The sequence below is a fragment of the Chiloscyllium punctatum genome, chromosome 23 (assembly GCF_047496795.1).
Source record: "Chiloscyllium punctatum isolate Juve2018m chromosome 23, sChiPun1.3, whole genome shotgun sequence".
Taxonomy (NCBI): Eukaryota; Metazoa; Chordata; class Chondrichthyes; order Orectolobiformes; family Hemiscylliidae; genus Chiloscyllium; species Chiloscyllium punctatum.
In genome coordinates, this window is record NC_092761.1 from 84,892,581 (window position 1) to 84,920,140 (window position 27,560).

At 42.9% G+C, this 27,560-nt stretch overlaps 1 protein-coding gene across 1 annotated transcript in view; it reads left to right on the plus strand.

Annotated features, from left to right (window-relative positions):
• Positions 1 to 27,560, plus strand: part of LOC140494013 (uncharacterized) — a 59,974-nt gene that overhangs the window by 25,057 nt on the left and 7,357 nt on the right. Inside the window, exons 5-6 of the mRNA XM_072592945.1 lie at positions 17,852 to 18,045; positions 25,436 to 25,534. Coding sequence (XP_072449046.1) covers positions 17,852 to 18,045; positions 25,436 to 25,534 — 293 coding nt within the window. The remainder of the gene's footprint in view (positions 1 to 17,851; positions 18,046 to 25,435; positions 25,535 to 27,560) is intronic.

Here is a 27,560-nt window from a genome sequence, read left to right on the forward strand (position 1 = left end):
GGGTGTAATTGAGGACACAGGGCAGAGGTTCATTCCAAAGAAGAGAAAGATTATCAGGGGGGAATTAGACAGCCATGGCTGACAAAGGAAGTCAGGAAATGTATCAAAGAAAAAGAGAGAGCCTATAAAGTGGCCAAGAGCACTGGGAAATCAGACAATTGGGAAGATTACAAAAACAAACAGAGGATAACAAAGAGAGAAATATGGAAGGAGAGGATCAACTATGAAGGTAGGCTAGCCAGTAATATTAGGAATGATAGTGGAAGTTTTTTCAATACATAAGAAACAAACGAGAGGCAAAAGTAGAAATTGGGCCACTTCCAAATTGATGCAGGAAGGCTAGTGCTGGGAGATAAGGAAATGGCTGAAGAACTTAATGAATACTTTGTTGTCAGTCTTCACAGTGGAAGACATGAGTAATATCCCAACAATTAAGGGGAGTCAAGGGGCAGAATAGAGTATGATAGCTATTACAAAAGAGAAAGTGCTAGAAAAGTTAAAAGGTCTAAAAAATTGATAAATCTCCTGGTCCCGATGGGCTATATCCTAGAGTTCTGAGAGAGGTGGCTGAGGGAATAGCGGAGGCACTGACTGTGATCTTTCAAAAATCACTGGAGTCATGGAAAATCCCAGATGATTGGAAAATCACTGTTGTAACCCCCTTGTTCAAGAAAGGATCAAGACAAAAGATGGAAAATTACAGACTGATTAGCCTAACCTCAGTTGTAGGTACAATTCTAGAATCCATCGTTAAGGATGAGATTTCTAAATTCTTGGAAGTGCAGGATAGGATTAGAACAAGTCCGCACGCATTTAGTAAAGGGAGGTCATGCCTAACAAACCTGTTAGAATTCTTTGAAGAGGTAAAACCCAGTGGATGTTATCTATCTAGACTTCCAAAAGGCCTTTGATAAGGTGCCTCACGGAAGGCTGCTGGGTAAGGTGAGGGCCCATGGTGTTTGAGGTGAGCTACTGGCATGGATTGAGGATGGGCTGTCTGACAGAAGGCAGAGAGTTGGGATAAAAGGCTCTTTTTTGGAATGGCAGCTAGTGACAAAAGAGATGTCCCGCAGGGCTCAGTGTTGGGACCGCAGTTGTTCACTTCATATATTAATGATCTGGATGAAGGGACTGGGGGCATTCTGGCGAAGTTCGCCGTTGATATGACGTTAGGAGGACAGGTAGGTAGTACTGAGGAGGTGGGGAGGCTGCAGAAAGATTTAGACAGTTTAGGAGAGTGGTCCAAGAAATGGCTAATGAAATTCAATGTGAGCAAATGCGAGGTCTTGCACTTTGGAAAAAAGAATACAAGCATGAACTATTTTCTAAACAGTGAGAAAATTCATAAAGCCAAAGTACAAAGGGATCTGGGAATGATAGTCCAGGATTCTCTAAAGGTTGACTTGCAGATTGAGTCCGTGGTTAAGAAAGCAAATCCTTCAGGTGGGGATACTAGGACCCGTGGGCACAGCCTTAGAATTAGAAGGGGTCAAATTAGAAGAGAAATGAGGAGACATTTCTTCAGCCAGAGAGTGGTGGATCTGTGGAATTCGTTGCCACGGAGCACAGTAGAGGCTGGGATGTTAAATGTCTTCAAGGCAGAGATTGATAAATTCTTAATCTTGCAAGGAATTAAGGGATACGGGGAGAGTGCGAGTAAGTGGCATTGAAATGTTCAGCTCTTGGAGCATTTCGATGGTCCATTCTCTGTATGAGTACTTGAACTGATTGGTTAAATGTTGTTTAATTTACTTTATAGCTGATCCATCCACTCTGAGGAAGGGTCTCTCTATCTGAAACGTTAACCCTGATTTCTCTCCACAGATACTGCCAGACCCACTGAGCTTTTCCAGCAATTTCTGTTTTTGTTTCTGATTTCTAGCATCCTCTGTTCTGTCAATTTTATTTATAGCTGACCCATGTCAGATGCCTTTAAGTACTCCAGCATATTGTCTTTGGATAAGTGTCTTCCTTGTCACCTTTTCTCAGATTTTTCTGTGTAATGTGTTTACCATTCCCAATGGACAGAGCACAGACGCTACAGGATTGGCTGTTGGAAGAAATTGGAAAATACCACAGTGAAACACTAGATGGTGCTCTCATGAGGTTAAAAATCAGGTTATAGTCCAACAGATTTAATTGGAAGCACATTAGCTTTCGGAGCGACTATCACCTGATGAAAGTGTGTCGCTCTGAAAGCTAGTGCTTCCAATTAAACCTGTTGGACTATAACCTGGTGTTGTGTGATTTTTAACTTTGTTCACCCGAGTCCAACACCGGCATCTCCAACTCATGTGGTTAGTCATGTAACATTCCTTAAGACAATGCAGAAAGCATTTTGGTCTGCACACAATCTCCTGTTTCAAGTCTCAATTTTAATTTATACACCCCCTATAAGTTTGGGGCATTTTATTACATTAAATGTACCATTAACAGATTTTGTTGTTACTACATAGAGCAGTTGTGGAATTTTCACAAGTTTCAGATTAGATTACTTACAGTGTGGAAACAGGCCCTTCGGCCCAACAAGTCCACACCGACCCACAACCCACCCAGACCCATTCCCCTACACCTAACACTATGGGCAATTTAACATGGCCAATTCACCAAACCTGCACATTTTTGGACTGTGGGAGGAAACCAGAGCACCCGGAGGAAAACCACGCAGACAATGTGCAAACTCCACACAGTCAGTTGCCTGAGGCAAGAATTGAACCCGGGTGTCTGGCGCTGTGAGGTAGCAGTGCTAACTGCTGTGCCACCGTGCTGCCCCCCCCAAGTTTGCAGTCGATAAAAAGGATTTGTATTTGTAAAGTCAGAGAATGCTGGAGAAACTCTGGCAGCCTCTCTGGAGAAAGAAGGTTAGTGTTTTGAGACTGGGATGACTCTTGTTTGGAAGAGAAACCCTATCCTTGATTGAATCTTGGCACCAGATCTTGAAGGCCAATGGTCCTCATAAAAGCTATGATCAGTGAACACTCACCTTGTGAGCAGGCTGTGTATATTTTGAGATGATGGAGACCAGGGAGGGATCCATTACCTGTAAAAGTGCCACACTTCTTAAATTTTCATGTGGTGTGACTAGCGGTAGACAGTTCAATGGAATTACACTGCAGTAAAACAGCAGGAAGTGGCATTATGAAGATTGTGGTAGTTTCCAAAATAGCAAACAACACTGCATCAGTAGATGTTTGAATGTTAGCCTTACTGTCATATTAGTCAAAACAATTTAAGATGCAAATGTCACACACTGGTCAAACTCATCCAGGATGCTTCAAAATGGAGCTCCAATATACTCAGCATGTTCAAAGAACAAAGAACAGCACAGCAAAGGAACAGGCCCTTCGGCCCTTCGGCCCACCAAGCCTACGTCAACACATGACATCTTTCCAACCTAAAAAACTTTTGCCTCCTCACGGTCTGTATTCTTCTACGCCTGCCTAGTCATGTAATTGTCAAGGTGCCTGTTAAATATTGTTATTGTATCAGTTTCATTTTCAAGTATTTTCCCTTTTTGGGAGTGGTGCCAGGAAGTATGATTGGACAGTGGAGTGGTTGATATATGGGGAGGCTTGTGTCATAATTTTCAAAAGTTCAACTCCAACTTGAACCCTCCTCCAACCGGTCCCAGGTGGGGAGGAATTTAAACCTTTTGACAAGGCTCACATCCTCTGATTTAATCTGGTCGAGGGTTTCCTTGACCCTGCGAAAGCTGCCACTGGGCTGAGGTGAAGGCAGCCAAGTCCAACAAGATCCAGAATGCATCCTGTGCTCCTAATATGCTCCCCACTCTGAGACCTACCCTCCTCCTCCCCTCCCAGTTTCATCCCCTCATACAGGTCCCAATGTCAAACTTACTCCTGCTGGGAGTCATGAATTTGTATTCTAGTACCTGGTCTTGTGGATTGCTCCAGAGTATTCTGTGCCCATTGGAAGCCAAACCCATCAAGCAAGCTGATGTCGAGGGAAGGGAGCCATTAGAGGCTTAGAGGTGCATGCTGTTGAGTTAGATCACAAGACCATATGAAGTAGGCCATTCAGCCCATTAAGTTTGCTCTGCCATTCAATGAGATCATGTTTGATCTGATAGTTCTCAACTCTACTCTTCTGCCTTTTCCCTGTAAATCTTGATTCCCATACAAAACTGTCTATCTTGGAATACAGGGAGAAAGTGAGGACTGCAGATGCTGGAGATCAGAGCTGAAAATGTGTTGCTGGAAAAGTGCAGCAGGTCAGGCAGCATCCAAGGAGCAGGAGAATTGACATTTCGGGCATGAGCCCTTCTTCAGGAATTCCAAATATCTTGGAATATATTTGACTGTCTAGCCTCAACAGACCTTAGGGTGGCATGGTAGCTCAGTGGTTAGCACTGCTGCCTTACTGTGCCAGGGACCCGGGTTCAATTTCTGCCTTGGGCAACTGTCTGTGTGGAGTTTGTACATTGTCCCCGTGTCTGCGTGGGTTTCCTCAGGGTACTCCGGTTTCCTCCCACAGTCCAAAGATGTGCAGGTTAGGTGAATTAGCCATGCTAAATTGCCCGTAATGTTAGGTGCAGGAGAATGGGTCTTGGTGGGTTGCTCTGCGGAGGGCTAGTGTGGACTTGTTGGGCCGAAGGGCCTGTTTCCACACTGTAGGGAATCTAATCTTTACAATGTAAAGAACTCTGTAGAGAATTCCACAGATAATCCACCCTCTGAGACAACCAATTCCTTGTCATCTCTCTCTTACATGTGCAACCCTTTACTCTGAGATGATGCCCTCACGCCCTAGACTCACCCACAAGGGGAGACAACCACTACACATTTACGCTGTTAAGTCCCCCATGAATCTTAAACAAAAACAGAAATTGCTGGATAAGGGAATTTGTGTTGCAAACATTTCGTCCCCTGTCTAGGTGACATCCTCAGAGCTTGGGGGCCTCCTGTGAAGCGCTTCTGTGATCTTTCCTCCGGCATTTATAGTGGCTTGTCTCTGCCGCTTCCGGTTGTCAGTTCCAGCTGTCCACTGCAGTGGCCGGAATATTGGGTCCAGGTCGATATGTTCGTTGATAGAATCTGTGGATGAGTGCCATGCCTCTAGGAATTCCCTGGCTGTTCTCTGTTTGGCTTGCCCTATAATAGTAGTGTTGTCCCAGTCGAATTCATGTTGCTTGTCATCTGCGTGTGTGACTACTAAGGATAGCTGGTTGTGTCGTTTCGTGGCTAGTTGGTGTTCATGGATACGGATCGTTAGCTGTCTTCCTGTTTGTCCGATGTAGTGTTTTGTGCAGTCCTTGCATGGGATTTTGTACACTACATTGGTTTTGCTCATGCTGGGTATCGGGTCCTTCGTTCTGGTGAGTTGTTGTCTGAGAGTGGCTGTTGGTTTGTGTGCTGTTATGAGTCCTAGTGGTCGCAGTAGTCTGACAACGGAACGAGGACATGCCGCAACCCAAAGGACTAGCCACACTACCATACATCAGGAGCATTTCCGAACTGACAGCCAGACTACCCGTCCGACCTAAAGAAAGTGGGAAGAGTCAAAGAGAAGTTGCTGAGGGTGAGGACAAGCTCGGCCAGGCAGAGGAGGTTGGTGGTGGGTAGGGACTGTTCAGGTCTTTGTTGCAGGAAGAAGTAGACAGACCTGAGACCACCCTAGTGGGGAATGGACTTGTCCATTGCTTGTCCATAGTAAAGAGAAACCAGCTGGAGTCCTCAAACTGGAAATTCTGAAACTGATGCAAAGCATCAGAGGAATTGTGGATATAGCTGGGCAGGGACTGGACCAGGGGAGAAGGGACTGGGTTAAGGTAGGAAGAGATGGGTTCTGTGGGACAGGAGCAGGCAGAAACAATGGGTCTCCCCAGGCAGTCCTGTCTGTGGATTTTGGGAAGGAGGTAAAAGTGGGGGGTTGGGTGACTATCAGCTTGGAGGCAGTGGAAGGGGAGATCACCAGATAAAATGAGGTTAATGACCGTAGTGGACACAATGGCCTGATGTTTCATGGTGGGGTCATGGTTCGGGGGAGATAGGAGGAGGTACCCGAGAGCTCGCATTCAGCCTCTGAAATGTAGAGGATGGTCCACCAGACAACAGTACCATTGTCTGCAGGATTAATTATAAAGTCAGGCCCCTTACAATCTTGTACATTTTAATAAGACTGCACTATATGTGTGAAAACCCAGATGGTACAAAATACGCCCACATATTCCACCCCCCTGTTAATATCAAGGCTATGGTTTCCAGACATAGTAGGGAGTGTTTTATCTCTAATAACATTCAGCAGAAGGATAATGCTCAATTATCCCAATTATATCTATTCTCCACTTTTTAACACCAATTTAATTGTCTCCAACCAGAGCAGACGTTTTCAGAGCTAATTAAATTTAGGCACCTTGAAAGTAAAAAAAAGACAGAGATTTTAACACCACATAAATCTTCAATTTAATTGATCTTCAATTATTAAAGTGTTAAGGTACATCAAAGTCAATGTATGTGAAGATCTGGACCCTGGGGGTGGGAGTTGGGGTTGGTGAGGCATCTCTCTGTTCCGTGATCGGTCAATAGGCATTCACAATGAGTCTGGTTCTTTAAGACTTTATTCTTTATTCCTTCATAGGGCTGGGTACAGAGCATCTGCAAACACAGAGGTTATACACTTCCGTGTTCCTCAGAGGAGCTGTGCACATGGCTGAAAACAAAGACATTTTATACTTGTCTTAAAGAAAGTTACAGGCCATGATCACATAGTACATTCAGACAATTACCAATCAATACACGATAATGTTTTATTTGACAGCTACTTGGTCCAATGATATTTCCTGGGAACCAACTTTGTTTTCCAACACTCAGGCCAACCTTATCTCACTTACCAAGCCTTTGCCCCTGCATCTGAAGGTCAGTTCAGATGGCCAGTAATGTCTTATCTAGTCTATTTATTTCTATGCTGTAAAGGGAGCTTTGTCCGTTAATCTCTGTTGAAGCAGACTGTGGTTAGTCAATTATGCAGCTATAGCAGAATTGTTAATTTGCAGCCTTGAAGCCATTTTGTCATGTTATTTGTATCGAGAAGCCATTTTACTGCCACCTAAGTTATTAAGAACATCTGTTAAGCGGTTGTTCCTGACAACAACTAGTTACCTCAGCCTGTATTCAGGTTTCAGATCCTCATATGGGGAACTTGAGGCCTCTTCCCAGATTACAGCATGAGCTGGCATTTTCTGGAATTCCCCATTAATTCCTGGAGTGTGATTGGACTCTTCTGCCTGACGACAACAATCTCATTTATTTTCCTTAGATTTTAATAACCAGCCACTGACAAGTTTCTTTCTTCAATAAATCTTGGAATGATTCAGCAACGAAACAGGTCATTCTGCCTAAGATGCCTTTTGACAGTTCTTCAAAAAAGCTATTCAATTTAGTCACAATCCATGCGTTTCCTTCCTATTCTGTAACGTTTTCCCTTCAAGTTTTTATCTGTTTGTGAGTCACTGTTGAATTTGCTTCCATGACTCCTCTGCACAGTATTCCACATTTCCTCATGTTGTTTCTCATTCTTTTTCCAATTATTGTTACACTTTGCCCTTATGTTCACTGAGTATTACTCCTTGTATGCTTTATGCATGAAAAAGTATTGAATATTCAAACTTTGCTTTAACCAGCACCTTATGAACCAGCACTCTTGATAAAATTTTATATCCCTGAAATGCTGCAAAGTTTATTTATAATCATGACCTTCACAACTTTTAAGTAGTAGGTTGTGGGTGTGAAGTTGCATTATTATTCAAGCGGTTGATGCTGCAAATAATGTATAGAGCAGGTCTGCTTCAGGATATGAAGGGCTTCAGGGCAGAGGAGATGACCTGGGGGGAGGGGTGCAGTGAGTAAGATCATAGTGGAGGGAGGAGGAGAATTTCTTCAAGGTGGGCATCCTTGGAAGAGGTTCGCAGTAAGGTGACAGCGACTAGGAGACAGTAAGGGCTGCTGACACTGGAGAGTCACAGTCGAAAACTGTGGCCACTTTCAGCAGCTGTAGTCCTCACTTTTTCCAAATAAAGTAGAGCAATCATGTGTATACTTCCCTGCATTATACACCTATTAATTAGTGTGCATTTTTACATAGGGAGGTGATGGCTTAGTGGTATTATCACAAGACTATTAATCCATAGACCCAGCTAATGTTCTGGGGATCTGGGTTCTGAATTCACCATAGTAGATGGTGGAATTTGAATTCAGTAAAGAATCTGAAATTAAGGGTCTAATGAGGATGATCACTTGGGGGAAAAGTTCCATCTGGATTCCCTAATTTATTTTAGGGGAGGAAATCTGTCATCCTTACCAGATCTGTGGTTAGCTCTTAACTGCTTTCTGGGCAATTAGGGATGGGCAATAAATGCTGGCCTACCCAGAAATGCCTACATACCAAAAGTCAATATATTAAAAAATGGATTATGTAGACCTCTTGATCAACTGGATATTGATCAACCAGCACACTCCTGGTCCCACAGGTTAATAATGTGTTTGCTGTGAATGCACTCATGATTGTGTTACCGTGTACCCTGCCAATATTGCACTGCATCTTGGAGTGTGTGGACAGATAATTGTTTATCTTATACAGTCACGAATATCTCTTCACTTCAGTGGTCCAGGACATTCAGCCTCGGACCTTCGGGTGACCATCCTCCAAGGTGGACTTCGGGACAGGCAGCAGAGGAAAGTGGCCGAGCAGAGGCTGATAGCTAAGTTTGGTACCCATAGGGAGGGCCTCAACAGGGTCCTTGGGTTCATGTCACATTACAGGTGATCACCATTGCACTACACACACACAGATATTCCTACACACACACACACTCTCACATACTGACGGACACAGGTACACACAGACGCGCACACAGTCACCCACACACACCCTTATAGACACACACACTCCCACAGTCACACATGCATCCCCTCACAGACTTAAGACACTCTGCACTCACTACACACACACACACACACACACACACACTTTCTCACATCCACAACCCCCACCCCAGACAGACAGACACACACACACAGACAAAGACCCACATGCACACATACATTTTGTGGGGTGAATTTGTACTTGCAGAGTTACATTGCACTTTGCTAAAAAGCTGCATACATTCATGTAGAACTCTGAGCTCAAAAACTGCATGAATTTATGTAAAACTCTTGTTATCTCACTTTTTAGATTAGAATCAATCTATACATCAGGTGATAGACAGAGAACACAGGGGGCTAACACCTTCAACATATTGTCTAGCTATCACCATTGTTAACAGCTAACCCAAGAATGCAACTTAAAAAAAAAGGTTTTGTGAGTTACACATGAAAGAAGTGAAACTATCACTGTATTCTAACAGATGAAAGGCTTAACAGACAATCAATTTTTCAATGTATAATTTCAGTTACATCACACTGCAAATCTTTGCTATAAATTCTGTGTTACAATCGAGCCCTCCATCATCACCTGATGAAGGAGCTTCGCTCCGAAAGCTAGTGTGCTTCCAATTAAACCTGTTGGACTCTAACCTGGTGTTGTGCGATTTTTAACTTTGTACACCCCAGTCCAACACCGGTATCTCCAAATCATGAACATCTCTGACATTCTGTACTTCCTCCTTCACGTTTCTCAACAGTGCCAAGTGCATTTCTCCATATATGGATGGGTCTCCTAACGTTTAAACTAACCTCAATGTTTTTTGGTTTGTTATCAATACTTTTTGCACAATCTCATCATTGAGTTCCAGCACTAGACTTAGTTTTTCTTGGACTCTAGGGAATGATGTATCACTCCTCAAGTTGATCCTCCTCAATGTTCTAGTGATTGAACCTTGCTTTGTCTGCGATGATCAAATTTCTTTCTCAAGACTGCTTCTAAAACCTTATTAGATAAAAAGTGAATTTTCATCAGACTGTACAAAGACACTATTCATATATATATGATAGCAAAGCAGAAAGTCATTTCATAACAAATGACTGAACTCAGAACTCAAATACTTTATCTGACAGTCCACTACTAGCACTAAGTAATACATTTGTTTTAAATGAATATAATTGCTTTAAGCAATTCCAAGCATGATAGAAAACATAATTTTACAGTATGGAAGTTTGTTACAGTGTGCGCACATTATTTGTTTTCAAGGTCATGTACTTTTTAAATTGGCATATTTATTTCAGCCTTTCCACAGAGTTCAGTTTTGCAAAAAGCTTAATTTTAGTTAAACAGAGCACAGTGATTCATAATAAAAACACAAATTTAATAACATACAAAGGGACGCACAACGAGGGGTGATGCTATTTTCAAATGAAAATTCTGGTACAACTATTAACTAGCAGAGCTGATTGGGCCACTTAGTCTTTGGGTCTGCCCTGCTATTCAGTAAGATCATGGCTGACCTCAACTTTACATTCCTGCATATCCCCGATAAGCTTTCACCCCATAGTAATCAAGAACCTATCTAACTCTGCCTTAAAAATATTTAAAGCTCTGCATCCACTGTCTCTTGTAAAAGGGAATTCCAAAGATTCACAAACCATCCAAAAGAAAAAATTGTTTCCTCATCTCTGGTGACTTTTTAATTTTGAACCATAATGCATCATTCTAGATTCTCCCACAAGAGGAATCATCCCTTCCACATCCATCCAGTCAAGTCCCCTCAGGATCTTATATGTTTCTATTAAGTCCTCTCTGGCTCTTCTAAACTCCAGAGGATACAAGGCCAGCCTGTCTAGCCTTCCATCATAAGGTAATTCATAAACATTAACTTTCAAAGGTGCACCATTCTGTCTGGACGTATCACTACCTGGTAATGGCAACTGTACCATTCAAGATCAGAGACGGTTACAAAGAGTGGTGAACTCGGCCCGGAAATCATAAAGGCCAACCTCCCATCTATAGAGTCCATCTACCAGGCTCGCTGTCAAGGAAAGGCCGCTAGCATTCTTAAAGATCCATCCCACCCTGGCAATGTTTTCCTACAACCTCTACCATGGAGGAGAAGGTACAGATGCCTGAACACACGCACCAGCCGGCTTCGCAACAATTTCTAACCTACTGTTGTTAGAATACTGAATGGACTCACAAACTCTTAACATCCACCTGTACTTGTGTTTTTGTTTTTGCTGCTGTTTACCTATCACTTACTGTCTATGTTACTTAACTCTGTGATCTGCCTGTATTGTTCGTAAGACAAAGCTTTTCACTGTGCTTCGGTACACGTGACAATAAATTCAATTCAATTTAATTCAATTCAATTCAATTACACAAAGATCTGCACCACAACATCACCTGGACGTGAAGTCTATATCAGACTAAAATCCAGTCTTTTTTCATGAGGAGTAATTGCTGGAGAAGCTTTGTGTGTAAGGCAGTTGAAATGTAAAAGTGAAGACCTCTTGGTATATTAATACAGGACTGAATCTAATCAGAAATTGGCTAATTGTCATTTTCAGTCAATTGCATGGAGGACTTCTCTTTGTCAGGTTTTCTTGTGCTATTTTCCAAATTTGCCTTATTACCCATGCACCCCACCAATGTGAAGCCCTGCTTATCCTATTCTCTCACTCTCAGTAGGTGGACATATTCATCACTACTGTGGCTTGCCGGGACTCCTGGTGCTTGTGCCATCCTTAAACAACCATTCTGTAACTGGTCAAGGTTGTCAGTCCAAACGCTGTCCAGCATGGTTCATGTCTTTCCCTGGACGTGGCTGACGAGGGGAAGCTGGCATCCCGCTTCACAGAAAGGGATTTGGAGATCCTGGTGGATGGGTTGGTGTAGAAGAGGGCGATGCTCTTTCCCCAAGATGTCAAAGAAAGCCATAATAGTAAACCCCAAAAACACAGAACTGTGGATACTGTCAATTTCTAACAAAAAACTGAAATTGCTGGAGAAACTCAGCAGATCTGGCAGCTTCTGTGGAGACAGAAACAGAGCTAACATGTTGGGTCCAATGACAGAACAGTCCTGAAAGGTGACGTGGTTCAAAATGTTAACTCTGCTTTCTCTCCACAGATGTTGCCAGACCTGCTGAGTTTCTCTAGATCCTGTCAACTTGGTACAAAGCTGCCACCCAGGTGAATGTGGTCTCCATGATTTGGAGAAAGGACCAGATCAATAAGATTCTCTGCTTGGCCAAACACTGTCTTCTTTCTGTTACCTTACATTCATCCTATCTCTGCTATCGCATTCACCTTTCACAAAGGCTCATGTTCTAACTCTACTGCATGCAACATCTTCCCTCGCTCTCTATTACCCATCCTAATATACCTCACTACTAATGGCACGTGGCCTCTATACATCCCGCTCACTCAGTGCGGACACCACACCACCTTCTCCCACTGACGTCAGCACTAACAGCTGTGCAAGCCACTTTCAGCTCACTCAATAAAAGACTCAGGAGGCTCAAAGAGTTGAATTGCCTACTCCTTCTCCTAATTCTTATGCTTTTAGTCCCTCCCTTTGAGTCATTTTATTTCATTCCAGGAGAGAATAGTTCACAATAGTGCAAAAATAGCCAAGGCAGATGGTAGGGTATCCAACATTCAAATTCTCATCCCCTCTGAGGGGAGGTTCCCAGGATCTGGCTGGTAAGGAAGGGCCTCATGTAGAAATGTCGAATCCTCTGTGTCCTGACAACCAAATAAGAAGCATTGTCCATTGCTCACTCTGAATGGATTCACACGCCCAAACTTCTGCACCCTGCCCATGATGCATTCTCTCCTTGATCTCCGACAGGCACCAGTTTCAATAGCACAGTCATAGCAGTCAAGAGGCAGGTCCCACTCGACATCCACTCCTCTGACTCTGAGGAAGAATAGACGGAAGCCTCAGGGAAACGCGAGTAAGCAGCTTGCCTCCTGTACCCACTTCACCAGCTCGCATATTGACAGTTCCACACCTACGTTCGATAGTTTTGAATGTTGATGCCAACAGCATGGGGTCAATTCCTGTGCTGACTGAGCTCACCATGTGGGGCCTGCTTTCTCAAACTCATTCCTGTACTTGAGGTGCAGTGACCCCCAGCTTAAACTCGAATGCGAGAGTGACATTATGGTAACTTTATTAGATTATAATATAAAACATATTTTTTGGGTTACCAAAGTGAACAATTAAGTACTTTTCTCTACCACAGTTTCAATAACAGGATTTAATAACTAGGTTTCAATTATTGTTGATTATCAAAAGAAAACTTATTCAAAGGTGCAGCCATAATTGGTTAACACACAGTCAATAATTTCAAAGCAAAAATGCTTATTCCTCTCAATATTACCAAACATATGCGCAAACACATACACAAATCAAGACATACACATAACACTGCTTGCTCAGGAAACACAATCTTAAAATGTTTCCTCAGTCACTCCTTCAAAAGAAGGATTAGTTTCACCCTGAACTCAAAAACTAGGTTTTATTTTTAGAAGCAGGAGAGATCAGATGGGCAGCTTGTTCTTAACAGACTTGCCTCCGACTGTGAGAAACCGAGAACTGCCAAATGCTGGAGATCAGAGTCGGAAAGTGTGGTGCTGGAAAAGCACAGCAGGTCAGGCAGTATCTGAGGATCAGAACTATTGACGTTTCTGGCATGAGCTCTTCATCGGAAACTGAATTATGAAGAGAATGGATAAGATAGATGTAGAGAGGATGTTTCCACTGGCAGGTGAGACGAGGACAAGAGGGTATAGCCTCAAAATTAGGAGGAGCCAATTTGGGGGCTGAATTGAGAAGGAACGTCTTCACCAGTAGGTTGTAAAACTATGGAATTTCCTGCCCAGTGAAGTAATTGACGCTATTTCAGTAAATGTTTTTAAAGCTAAGATACTTGTTTTTGAATGATGAAGAAATTAAGGGTTACGGTAAGCGGGTGATAAATGGAGTTAAGGCCACGAATAGATCAGCCAGGATCTTATTGAATGGCTGAGCAGACTCGAAGGGCTAGATGGCCTACTCCTGCTCCTAGTTCTTATGTTCATATATTCTAACTCTTTAGAGTTTCGAAGGATGAGAAGATATCTAATTGAGGGATATAAGACGTCAAAGGGGATTGACAAAGTAGGCGTGGAGTGGATAATTCCTCTTGTGGGGTAATCTAGAATGAGAGGGAATAGCTTTGGGCTCAGGAATGGCAGGTTTAAAAGAGAGATGAAGAGGAATTGCTTCTGTCAAAGGGTCAAGAAGCTGTGGAACTCACTGCTCCAGAGTGTGGTGGAAGCTGTGATTAGGTTAAGGAGGAGACAGACAGATTTCTAATCAGTAGTGGATTAAAGGGCTATGGACAACAGGCAGGGAAGTGAAGTTGAGGCCTGAGATTAGATCAACGTGATTGTATTAAATCGCAGAGCAGGCTCGGAGGGCTGAATTATCTGCTTGAGCAGGCTCGGAGGGCTGAATTATCTGCTTCTGCTCCTCGCTTTTACATGCAGCTGTCAAATGGGTGCAACTTAACCATCTCTGACAGTGACAACTACACCAGAGCAGACATTGTAAGAGTGCTCATGCCTTATTCAGTTACAAAAATGCAAGATAACATGCAATGAATGTGTCATCTATGTGCCCCTCTGTTAGTTTTGTTCTCTCCCTCCCATTGTGTCCAAGTGCAGTCCTGAATCCTGCAACTGGGGTGGAGGGAATCTACTGTACATTTGGCCGCTCACATCTCCCCTCCCCCTCAGAACACACTGTTTGCCAATAGAAACTGCAAAAAGCATTTCCTGTCTTGCTTTTGGGTTAAACACTGCTCTACCAGATGCTCAAGTATTTAGCTGCCGACAAAAACTCAAAAACACTGAAGGTCAGCTAATAGCAGAGGGGTCATAAGGAGCTGTCTCATGTTTTCTGTTAACCAGTTGCCTGCATAAAGGGACTTTCCTGCATAACACTCAGATAACAACTGCTGACTGAAGCCTTCAAAACTGCTTTGCCCTAGTGCCATGCAACATTAGTGTTCAGTTTTAGTGATTGCTGCTTTTTCTTTAATGATGATTCGGAGTGTAATGTGTAAATACTTTGAAATCCACTTTTAGCATCCAATAAAATGGCTAATAAAACAGTTATTCAGCATCAGGGGAGGGCAAGAACTGTAAAGCCAACCAGGTCTGTGTGTACTTTGGATAGAGCAGGAGCTCCTTGGCATGTAACCAACAGAAACTGAAACAGTCAAAGAAAGTCCAAACTATTTATCTTAGAAGCAGGTTTCAGCTAAATCTCTCTGGCTTCTCACTCTCAATGACAGATAATGCTGTCATATTCTCTTGGATATCCTTCCTGGTCAGTGCCTTATTCCTCATCCTTGCCATCACCTTCAGAAAATTGCTGTTGATCACCCATTCCCTCCGCATCCAAGGCATTACAAAACCCCCTCCAGCTTGTAGATTCCAGTTGTGAAGGGTCTAGCATGGTATAATGATGCAGCACCCACTGTCTGGGCCCATATAGTAAGACCTCTGTGGAGCCTAGAGAAGCCCAGGCTTCGAAGCCTCATCTTCAGGAGACCAACCATCTGTTTTGGACAGCAGTGTATCCTCATTCCCCTTCGGTCTGAGGGTTTTGTGAAGTTGAAAACACCATATTTGGAGGTGGTAGTCTTTGTTTTACAGCAGCCATCCTGCTATGGGTTGAGGGCACTGGAATGTATCCATTCTCAAATGCATCCTGTCAGCACAGAGGATATGGCATCATAGTCATAGAGATATACAGCACGGAAATACACCCTTCGGTCCAACTCATCCATGCCGACTGGATACCCCAACCTAATCTAGTCTCATTTGCCAGCATTTAGCCCATAGCCCTCTAAACTCTTTCTAGTCATGTACCCATCCAGATACCTTTTAAGTGTTGTAATTGCACCAGCCTCCACCACTTCCTCTGGCAGCTCATTCCATACATGCACCACCCTTTGGGTAAAGAAATTACCCTTTAGGTCCCTTTTAAATCTTTCCCCTCCCACCTTAAAACTATGCCCTCTAGTTTTGGACTCATCTTCCCTGGGAAAAAGACAATGGCTATTCATCCTATCCATGCTCCTCATGACTTTATGAACTTCTATAAGGTCAACCCTCAGCCTCCAAATGAGAGATGAGAATTAGAGAATGAGAGGTGACCTAATTCTTAAGAGACTTGACATACTGAGAGGATGAGACCACCAAAATCTGGCAACTTAGACCATAAAACCATGAGAAACTGGATCAGGAGGAGGCCACTCAGCCCATCCAGCCTACTCCACCATTCAATAGAATCAAGGCTGATCCAACGTTCTTCATATTCACTTTCCTGCCCTATCCCTTGATTTCACGACTGATCCAGAATCTATCTCAGCCTTAAATATGCACAAGGAACCTGCCCCCACATCTCTCTGTGGTAAGGATTTGCAAAGACTCTTAACCCCCTGAGAGAAAACATTCCTCCTCATCTTAGTTTTAACTTGGTGCCCCTTTATTCTGAGATGATGTCCTCTGGTCCTAGACTCTCCTACAAGGGGAAACATCCTCTCACCATTTACCCTATAAAGATTGTTAAGAATCCTACATTTCAACGAGATCACCTGGACTTGGAGTAGAGTTCCAACCTGTTTAGCCTTTGCTCATGAGACAAGCCCCCTGTACTGGAGATCGTCCTAGTGAACTGCCTCCTGTGAATTAATTTCCTGAAATAAGGGGAACAAAACTTCTCACAGGACTCCAGATGTAGTCTGACAAGCACCTTATATGGTTGCAGCAAGACTGCCCTATACTCTAATCTCTTTGAAATAAGGGCCCACATTCCATTTGTCTTCCTGATGACCTGCTGTCCTGCGTGCTAGCTTTCTGCGTTTCATGGACAAGTCACCCCAAGTCACTTTGTGTTGCAGCTTTCTACAGCTTTCTCAATTTAAATAATATTCTGTTCTTTTGTTCTTCCTTCCAAAATGAACAATTTCGCATTTTCCCACACTGCGTACCATTTGTCTATTTTTTTCCCCTTCTTACTTAACCTATTAGCGTCTAATCGGAAGGTGATGGTCCCACTGTCTGGCTTTCCTTGTCATGGGAAAGGATGTTAGCGGCTGTAATCTGGAGAAAGTAGCAACTGTGACATCCCAAATGTGACATGTCCGTGCTCAGTGATTTAAGCATGAGCCTCTCCGTCTGTGCTAAAAAGGAATATGAGCAATGGACTCTGGCAGCTTCTTAGTAAATACAAATTGATTGAGTGTGAAAATATGAACTAAACTAACACTGTCTCTTGACATACAATGGTGTTACCATCACTGAATTTTCCCCACTATTAACATGATGGGATTATTATTTATTAGAAACTCACCTGGACTTGCCACATATATAATGGCTACAAGAGACTCGGAATAAGTAACTCACTTCCTAATTCTACAAGGCACAAGTCAGGAGTGTGATGGAATACTCCACACTTGCCTGGATGGGTGCAGTTCCAACAACACTCATGAAACTTGACAGCATCGAGGACAAAGCAGCCCACTTGATTGGCACCACATCCACTCCCTCCATCAGCAATCCTCAATAGCAACAGTGTGTACAAGGTGCACTGCAGAAATTCACCAAGGATCCCCAGATATCACCTTCCAAACCCATAACTATTTCCATCCAGAAGGACAAAGACAGCAGATATATGGGAATATCATCACCGACAAGTTCCCCTTGAAATCACTTGCCATCCTGACTTGGATAGCTGACCCCACTTGATAAGAGAACATAATGCCTTAGAGGAAGCACCAGCAAGACTGGGCTCTGTGCTGCCTCTTCTCCCACCAGCTCAGATATTGACACCTTGATGGGTACACTAGACAGGGTTAGTGTGGGGAGTACCTGCAGCTGACTACTTCACTGCCATGTTTCTGCAGCTGGACAGGAAAGAAACATCTTGGGCCACTGGCACTCGGAGACTGCTGGAGACCAGGCACCTGGTCAGCACCATGCTGGAGAGGATCCTATGGCTTCGGCAGTTCAGGACTCAGCTCAACTGAGAACCTATACTGTGGAACCTTTAGAGATTAAGGATACAACTTCTGTTCCGGGGTCTTCTGAGAAGCAGTTGGTTCAGTTCCCACTGATTGTTGTAGAAGACTTGGGCTCAAGTTTGATGGGGCAAAATTGGTTGAGAAAGATTCACCCAGATTGGCTCATCACATTTTGATTAAAAAATGGCTGCCTGAGTGAAGTCCTAATTAAATACCTGGAAGTTTTTTCAGGAAGGGCTAGGGACTACTGAAAGAGCCAAGGCCACCTTACACATTGAGCAGGAACCAATTCCATGGTTCTGCAAGGCCCACACCCTGCCATTTGCAAGTCGAGGCAGAAATCAGAAGGCTGGAACGCAAAGGAATCATCAAAGCAGTCCAGTTTGTAGAATGGACAGTTCTGGTTTTACCGATTGCTGGTGGGTTGGTTTGCCTTTGTGGGGATTTTAAACCAACAGTAAATCGCATTTTGCAGTAGGATAAATACCCAAGCCCTTTCATACAGCAAAGCTGGAGATGAACCATGTGTACTTACAATTACGGTTGGTACCAATATTCAAGACTGCCATCTTAGCTAGCATCAGCTGGTGCAATTTTTCAGCGGACAATGGAGAACATTTTACAAGGTGTACCCCAGGTTACCATTTAACTAGATGACGTGCTAATAACAGAGAAGATCAATAAGGAGCGCTTAGAGAACTTGGACAAGACCTTAGACGTTTTTCACAGGTGGGCATAAGCAATGGGGGAAAATGTGTGTTCTAGACTCCCCAGTGATCTACCTGGGCAACAGGGTTGACAAGACTGGGTGACACCCATTGGAAGATAAAGTGAGGGCAATAAAGGCTCCCATGTCTGTCTTCCCTTGGGCTGGTGAATTATTAAAGAAAGTTCATATATAAGCTGGCCTCCATCCTGGCCCCTTTGCATTAGCACTTAAAAAAGGGTCAGCCTTGGAAATGGTTGCGTAGCCAAACCATAGCTTTTGGAGAATTGAAGAAACAGCTGTCATCTTCTAAGGTAATGGCATTCTATGAACCCAAGCGAAATCTGGTATTGACACACAATGCCTCCCTGCGCAGCATCAGCTTATAGCAATGGAGAGGAACTCCCAAAGGTATATGCATCCAGGACTTTGGCTAATGCAGAACATAGATACACCCAGCTAGAGAAGAAAGCTCTGTTGGTCATACTTGGAGACAGGAAATTCCACCAATACCTTTAAGGCGGTTATATTTGTAATAATAACAGACCACACACCCCTGCCTGGTCTACTTAAAGAGGACAAGGCAGTGCGCCCAAAGCTTCAGGTTGAATTCAGTGGTGGGCTCTAATACAAGTTGGAACACTGTCTGGGAGGTCAGGTAGCAAATGTGGATCCATTGAGCTGCCTTCTGCTGGCAGATACACCATCAGTGGTACCACCACTGGAAGATGCCGTAATGGTTTTAAAGATTCTGATACATTTCCCGTCACAGCTGACAATATCAGACTTTAGATGCAGAAAGATCTGGTCCTGGCAAAACTGAAACAGCTGGTGGTGATGGGGGAAACCAAAGGGCCATCACAACCAGAATTGAAACCTTTTTGGACCCAGAGAGAACAGATTGCATTCGAGGATGGTGTATTATTATGGGGAGTGAGAGTGATTGTTCTGAGCCAAGGTCACCATCAGATACTGGCTGAACTCCTCCAGGGTCATCCAGAGTTTCCAAAATGACAATGTTGGTGAGAAGTTTTGATTGGTTGTCAGAATTCGATGCAGACATAGCCATGTGGGTAGGCAGTGCCCAGAATGGCATCAAGGTCAAAAATTACCACCAGCAGCTCCCCCACATTCACAGGAATGGTTAGGTAAACCCTGGACTCGGTTACACATTGACTATCCAGGTACTTTCATGGGCTCAATGTTCTTGGTCATTGTGGACGCCCACTCAAAATGGCTGACGTGCACAGCATTCATTCATCAAACACGGGGTCAAGGACAGAAAAACTGCATGCATATTTTCCAACAACCGAACTCCCAAAAGTATTGGTCACAGATAACAGGTCATCACTTACCAGCAGGGATTTTGAGTATTTTCTATAGTTGAATGGTATGCATCATAGAAGGACAACTCCATATCACCCATTATCGAATGGTCTGGTGGAAAGAGCAGCCCAAACTTTGAAGACAGGCTTAAAGAAACAGCCTGTAGCTTCAACAGATACCAAACTATCCTGGTTCCTGTTTGATTATAGGGCCAACCCTCATGCAACTCCAGGAATAGCTGTAGTAGAGTTGCTAATGGGGAGAAGACTCCACACCAGGTTAAATCTGATCTTCCCAGCCCTGGGGAAGTGGGGCTGGACGAATCAGCATTACGAACACCAATGCTGGACACAAGACTCCACAAAGCAAAAGAGACAGTTTACTTCAGGGAAGATTGGTATAGAAACCATGGGAATGGCCCTGCATGGGTAAGAGGCATGGTCAACATGAAGTCAGGTCCGTGATGTTTGAACTTCAGGTAGGTTTGATGGTCCTGAACAAGCACATGAACAATCTGAAAGCTGCAAACTGGCAAACAGTGTGGGAGCAAAACATGCCCGGTTCCTCACCAGCCTTTCAAACCACTGGAACCCCTGGATTCTCCCTCTCCATCAAGTGCTGAAGATACCTTGCAATCTGAGGTGGACACAGTGGATGACACTGCTTTAACACCTTTGCGTCCTGAAGAAAAGAATGAATTTCTTCCAAGATGCTCCGGGCAAAAGAGGAAAGCTATTGTGCGTTACTTGTCACCTGTGCCATAGGCAGAGTTGGAGAAACCTGACCCGGTGCTAAAACACCCCAGGAGGATCTACAAAAGAGAACCAGCCCATGTCCTTGGACTTAGCATGGGCAGCACAGAGGCTCAGTGGTTAGCACTGCTGCCTCACAGCACCAAGGACCTGGGTTCGATTCCTGCCTCGGTGACTGTCTGTGTGGAGTTTGCACAATCCAAAGATGTGCAGGTTAGGTGGATTGGCCATGCTTAATTGCCCATAGTGTTAGGTGCATTAGTCAAGGATAAATATAGGGTGGGAGGTTGCTCTTCGGAGTGTCGGAGTGGACTTGTTGGGCCGAAGGGCCTGTTTCCGTATTGCAGGGTATCTAATCAGAAGGACAGGGATGTAGTCATTTTAACAAGGGCTGCCAGGTGGACCTCATAGAATAGGAGTTCCCTGATTGGGGGCTGTTAATATGGCCCAATCAGGGAGCCCTGGCTGTCAGAGGTTCTGTTCACTTTGAGGGAGCTAGATCAGTGTGAAGGGCTCTCTACATGTAAATAAACAGTGGCTTTGTGACAGGATATGGGCATCTGTGCAGTTATTTCAAATGCGGTGATTTAGTAACTACTGAGAGGCAACAATCTAGACGGATAGACCATATCCCCACGAACAGGGTTAACCCTTCCAGACTAAGATGAAGAGTAATTTCTTCACTCAGAGAGATCTGGATCTTTACAATTCTCCAGAGGATTGCTGAGGCATTAATAATTCTGGATTGAGACTGTCAGATGCTTGGCTACTTATGGAATCAAGAGGTAAAGAGAGCAGGAGGAAAATGAAGTTGATGTAAAAAATATTTCATTGAATAGCGATGGAGGATCAAAGGGGCCAGTGGCCTACACTATATTACCTACATTTTAAAATTTCTGTTAGCTGTGCAACATTTATCTCTTATTAGTTAAAACTAGTATTGCCTTGTCCGTTTCTCATTGTTTTGTGTACAGCCCTTACTCAGATTTATTTCATATTGTTTCACTATCTTGTAAACCTCTGTGGTGTTACATCTCAGGTTCCTCCCTTCAATATTGAGATGTTAAAGATTTTTTCCATTATTCTTCACACCTGACATCTCTAACTAATTATGGCAGGCTCAATAGCTCTTCTGATTGCCAGTGCATGCTCTATGAGACTGTGAGCTGAATGCACCACTGAGGGAATCCTGCATCGTAGGGGGAGCCAATGTTTGGACATGACTGACAGTCACAAAGGAGGGCATGTGATAAGAAAACAGAAGTGGAATGGCAAATTATTGAAGGATAAAATGCAGAAATTGTTGTCAAGTGCCTGTATTTATTACAGCAATTAAGTGAATATGTCAGTATTTGAAGGCATTTTTGAGCCCATATACAGCAAAGGTTTTCACACTGCAAAGGAAACATATAAATATTCACAGTTTTGCTGAACAAATAGAAGCAAGTTACAATGTATGACATCCGAAGAGGTTGTAATTCTGCATGCTTTTGGGAAGCAATTATCTTAATGAGTAAATTAATGGTTGTAACTGGAAAACCTCTGTGAGACCTCTTTGTCAGAAGTCACACAAATCTAGTTTATCATCCAACATGTTATTTTGAAATCACAAGCATTCAAAGCACTGCTCCTTCAGACAGAGGTGAACATCCCAGAGGGAGAAACTAGTACAAAACTTAATCAGAGTTTGACATAAGTGCTCTGGTCATACTGAAGCTCCATTCTCAGTTACGCAAGGCAAACCAGATTGGCTTGAACTATTACTGGATTTTCATGTCAGGGTGTGTCAGAATACTTTCAAACAGATTGATTAAATTAACTTGTTTGATTTGTCAATGACTATTGCCACATATATCTTGATGAAATGTTTTGTTTTGCATACAGTTCCTTCACAGGATGGAATGAGTTTTGTTTAAGTCTGAAAGGGGAATTTCACTTTTGTTTCTGCAAAAGTGTACCAATATCATATCTGTTTCAGGATGATTGTCAGTTCACGTGTTGACCATTTTTGGTAAATTGAAAACAGGAAGGAGCAACTGCTAAGCACTATTTTTATTTGGGGAGCGGTTTGCACACTAGCCTTTCATGGTTATGTTTCCTCACGGGGGTGGAATGCCCAAGGGGACAGTCTTTATCTGAGTGTTCACAATGCTGTCAGCCGACACTGGTATGTACTATAGCACATTGCCTGAGCCTCATTATCTTTTAATATCTTTTCATGAGTTAAGGTCAGGTGTACGCCTTCAACCCCTCATGGTTGTTCCAGTATTCAAACTGGCTGACGCTTACCTCACCTCTACGAATCTACTTTCTTCATATCCTCTGAAACTGTTATAACTGAGATTAGGGGAGTGCCATATCACTGTAGCCCAGTTGGCTGGACAGCTGGTTTGTGATAATCAGTGGTGTCAACAGCATGGGGTCAAAAGCATGGGGTCAATTCCTGTACTGGCTGAGGTCCTGCGTTCTCAATCACACCCCTGTAACCTGTGCTGTGATGACCCTCAGCTTAAACTATTTAATGAGAGAGTGGGGGTATGGTAACATCACTAAATAATGTCATAAAATATTTCCTAGATACTAAGATGTACAGTTAAATACTTCATCCATATCAGATTTTCAATAACAAGATTTATTAATCAGGTTTCATATTCAACATAATTATTTGCTGATTATCAAAAGAATACTGATTCAAAAATGCAGCAATAATTGGTTAACATTCACAGTCAATAATACAGAAGGAAAAATGCTTATTCCTCTAAATATCCTGATGAAGGGCTTATGCCCGAAACATCGATTCTCCTGCTCTTTGGATGCTGCCTGACCTATTATGCTTTTCCAGCACTACACCCTCAACCCCTCCTTCCTCGAAATATCCCCAAACACAGTTATTTTAGTTGCATATTGCAGAAATACAACATTCAAACTATTTTCTTCTTACTTCTAAGATTTCCAAATGCTTGGACCAACATTTATCCTCCAACCAAAACCACCACAGAGAGAGCCCTGTGAAGGACAGTGTCTGCGTGGGTTTCCTCCGGGTGCTCCGGTTTCCTCCCACAGTCCAAAGATGTGCAGGTCAGGTGAATTGGCCATGCTAAATTGCCCGTAGTGTTAGGTAAGGGGTAGATGTAGGGGTATGGGTGGGTTACGCTTCGGCGGGGCGGTGTGGACTTGTTGGGCCGAAGGGCCTGTTTCCACACTGGAAGTAATCTAATCTAATCTAAAAGGGACAGTTGCAAATCAGCACCCTTTGTATTGACTCCCGTGAGGATGAAAGTGGTAAGAATAGAAAACCGACTGCAGGTTGGCTATAACCCCTCTTTGCATGACTGCTTAAGAACAATCTCACGTTTAACGTCACATCATTCACCAACCTAACCCTGGGATCTTGCTGTGTACAAATTGTGTACTGATTTCTATCCATGAGAGCGGCAATTATGCTTTGAAAAGTATACCATTTGCTACCAAGTTCTTGAAGTCACTCTTTTTAAAATTCTTTCATAGAATGTGGGTGTCACTGGGCCAGCATCTATTTCCCATCCCTAATTGCCCTTGAGCTGAGTGGCTTGCTCAGACAGGCAAGAGTGAACTACATTGCTATCGGGGTCTGGAGTCACATATAGGTAAGGACAGTAGGTTTCCTTCCTTAAAAGGGATTAATAAGCCAAATAGACTTGTTCAATAGCTGTGACAATTAGATTGGTTTTAATTCCAGACTTCTATTGGATTCAGATTTTCACCATCTGCCAGTGTACACTGTGCTATGCCCCAGAATATTAGGTTGATTTACTAGCCCTATAACGTTACCACTGCACTGTCATCTTTAATTCATTTTCTCTTTCAAGACAACTGTAAGTGAAGGGAAATATCATGTTCTAGGTCCTCATTATATCACTCCAATCTGCTTGGGATGGTCTCTGCTGAAAGACTGGATGTCATTTTTGCAATACAAAAACAGAAATTACTGCGATTACTCAGCATGCCTGGCAGCATCTGTGGAGAGAAAGCAGAGTTAACATTATGAGTTAGGCGACCTTTCTTCATAGCATCCTGAAGAATTGGTCACTGGACATGAAATAGGCAAAAGTGAGGACTGCAGATGCTGGAGATTAGAGTTAAGATTAGTGTGGTGCTGGAAAAGCACAGGAAGTCAAGCAGCATCTGAGGAGCAGGAAAATCGATGTTTCGGGCAGGAGCCCTTCATCAGGAATTCCGATTTTCCTGCTCCTTGGATGCTGCCTGACCTGCTGTGCTTTATGCACCACACTAATCTTGACACTGGGTATGAAATGTCAACTCTGCTTTCTCTCTCCACAGATGCTGCCAGACCTGCTGAGCTTTTCCAGCAATTTTTATTTTTTGTTTCTGATTTCCAATATCTGCAGTTCTTTGTTTTTTTGTTGTCATTATTGGTCTCCTCTCTTCTTAATCCCAATTTCTGATCTTTAAGTGATCACAGTTGGATGGGTCAAGAAAGGAGAAACCATTCTTGATCAATGAAAATAATATCAATAATTAATATCTGAAAGATAGTGAAGGCTTGCAAACCTGACTTATCGGAGCGATTCCTGAGGACGTGAGGGGAGGACAGGAAGGTCCATTACAAACAGTAAAAGTTTGAAGGAGTTGGGTGTAACTTAAGTTATTTAACTTAGAACATCCTTCATATTAAAATTTCAGGTTATGACAAGCAATATTGAGAAAAAGAAACTGAAACTGAAGCTAATAAAACCCAGATGTGCATCTGTCGTTTTGCAGAATAACAGACTCAGGCAAGAGGTAAGTGTCAAAAAAACTTCATACAGTTCAGTTCATTTTTAAGTTGGAAAAGAATTAAAAAGGAGATGAGGAAATCATTCTCTGCTCAGCATGTTGCTAAGATCTGGAATTTATTGGCAGAAGAGCGATGAAAGCAGATTCACACAACTTTACAAAAGGAAATTGGGTAAATATTTTGAAAAGCAAGCAGAATGGCAGGAAAAGCAGGGGAATGTGACTTAATGGATAGATGTTTGAAAGGAACAGAACAAGAAGAAATGGGCCAAATAAGCTCTTTTAGTGCAGTAGTACAATTTTTAATAATTGTGTTATTGAATAATGCAATGCAGGACATCAACAGCAGTGTATGATCTTTTGTTGACTTAAACGAGAGGAGAACAACAAAAACTAATACTGCACCTTGGGGATTAAGACAGTGAAGGCACATGAATGATATTTGTGTGAGACAATTAGAGTCTTCAAGTGCACGAGACAGTTTAACAAGATTTCTGTCAGTAAATTGTTCAGCACAGTGGAAGATTACAAGTTTAATTTCAGAGGTGAAATTAATACACTGCCACTTTATCAGGAAAGAAACAATAGCACTGAAATAGATTCCCAGTGATCAGTTGAGTCTAAGAGTGAAATACGATATTATGATATAGTTGGAAGATTAATCATTGTGGTTAATCTGAGTTTCTCCGGCATTTTCTATTTTTCTTTATTAAATTCCTCCCTTACAATGTCGTCTCCATGCTTTGGGAAGCTTGTAATTCAAATAAAGATCTTGTTAGTTTTAGGGAGTGCCCGGTTGATTGTGTAATGCTTTCTACTTTATCTTTTCTGGTTGATGTTACCACATTAGAATTGAAACATACAGCTGCCAGCCCCACGATGATAGTGCCTGCCCCTGTGAAAAATATTGTCAGGTCTATGGGACAACTCCGTTTTTCCAAACTTGCTCCCTGGAAAATGATTTCACTCTGGTGAAATTACATCTAGAGTGTTGTGTGAAATTCAGGGCAGTGTGTTAATAAATTCTAACAAGGAGCAGGAATGAATTCTAACAAAGAACAAGAAATGTTACTTTTCACTGAAATCAGTGATTCTTAATTGTTATGTTTCAGAATTGTGATTCATTGTGCAGAAGTAAAAACAATTCTCCAATTGCATGAGAAATGTCACCCTCATTGCTGTCAAATCAGAACAGAAATTCAAACATATTTTCTATAGAGATCAGATAACTGAGATTGCTAGACATAATAACAAAAAAGCAAAAGACAAACGTTTATGCACCATTTTGCACAGTACAGGACAGTTAAAACAAGTTTACAGCCAGTGAAGTAATCATAGTATAGAATCCCTACAGTGTGGAAACAGGCCCTTTGGTCCAATAAGTCCACACTAACTCTCTGAAGATTAACCCACCCAGACCCATTCCCCTAGCCCACATATCCCTGAACACTGCGGGCAATTTGGCATGGCGAATTCACCCAACCTGCACATCTTTGCCTTGTGGGAGAAAACCAGAACACTTGGAGGAAACCCACACAGACACAGGGAGAATGTGCAAACTCCACACGGACAGTTACCCGAAGTTAGAATTGAACCTGGGGCCTTGGTGCTGAGAAGCAGCAGGGCTAGCTACTGAGCCACTGCGCTGCCTCGAACTTTGAGGTGTAGCCATTGGTTTAGTGCATGAATTGTGCAGCTAATTGACGCAGAGCAAACTCTCACAGTCTTGGATAAAACAATAATAAATTAATCCACATTTGTGATTGAAGGTTAATTGTTAGTCAAGACACTAGTCAGATCTACCCTCCTGCTCTTTGAAATTTTATATCCAGCCAAGCAGATAAATAAAGTAGGAGCAAATTACTGCAGATGCTGGAATCTGTACTGAAACAACAAATGCTGGAGATCACAGTGGCTCATACAGTTTCCATGGAAAGACAGCAAGCTAATGTTTTGAATCTAGATTACTCTTCATCAGAGCTCTGAACAGTAGCTTGCTCTCTCTCCATGGATGCTGCTGGACCTGCTGAGA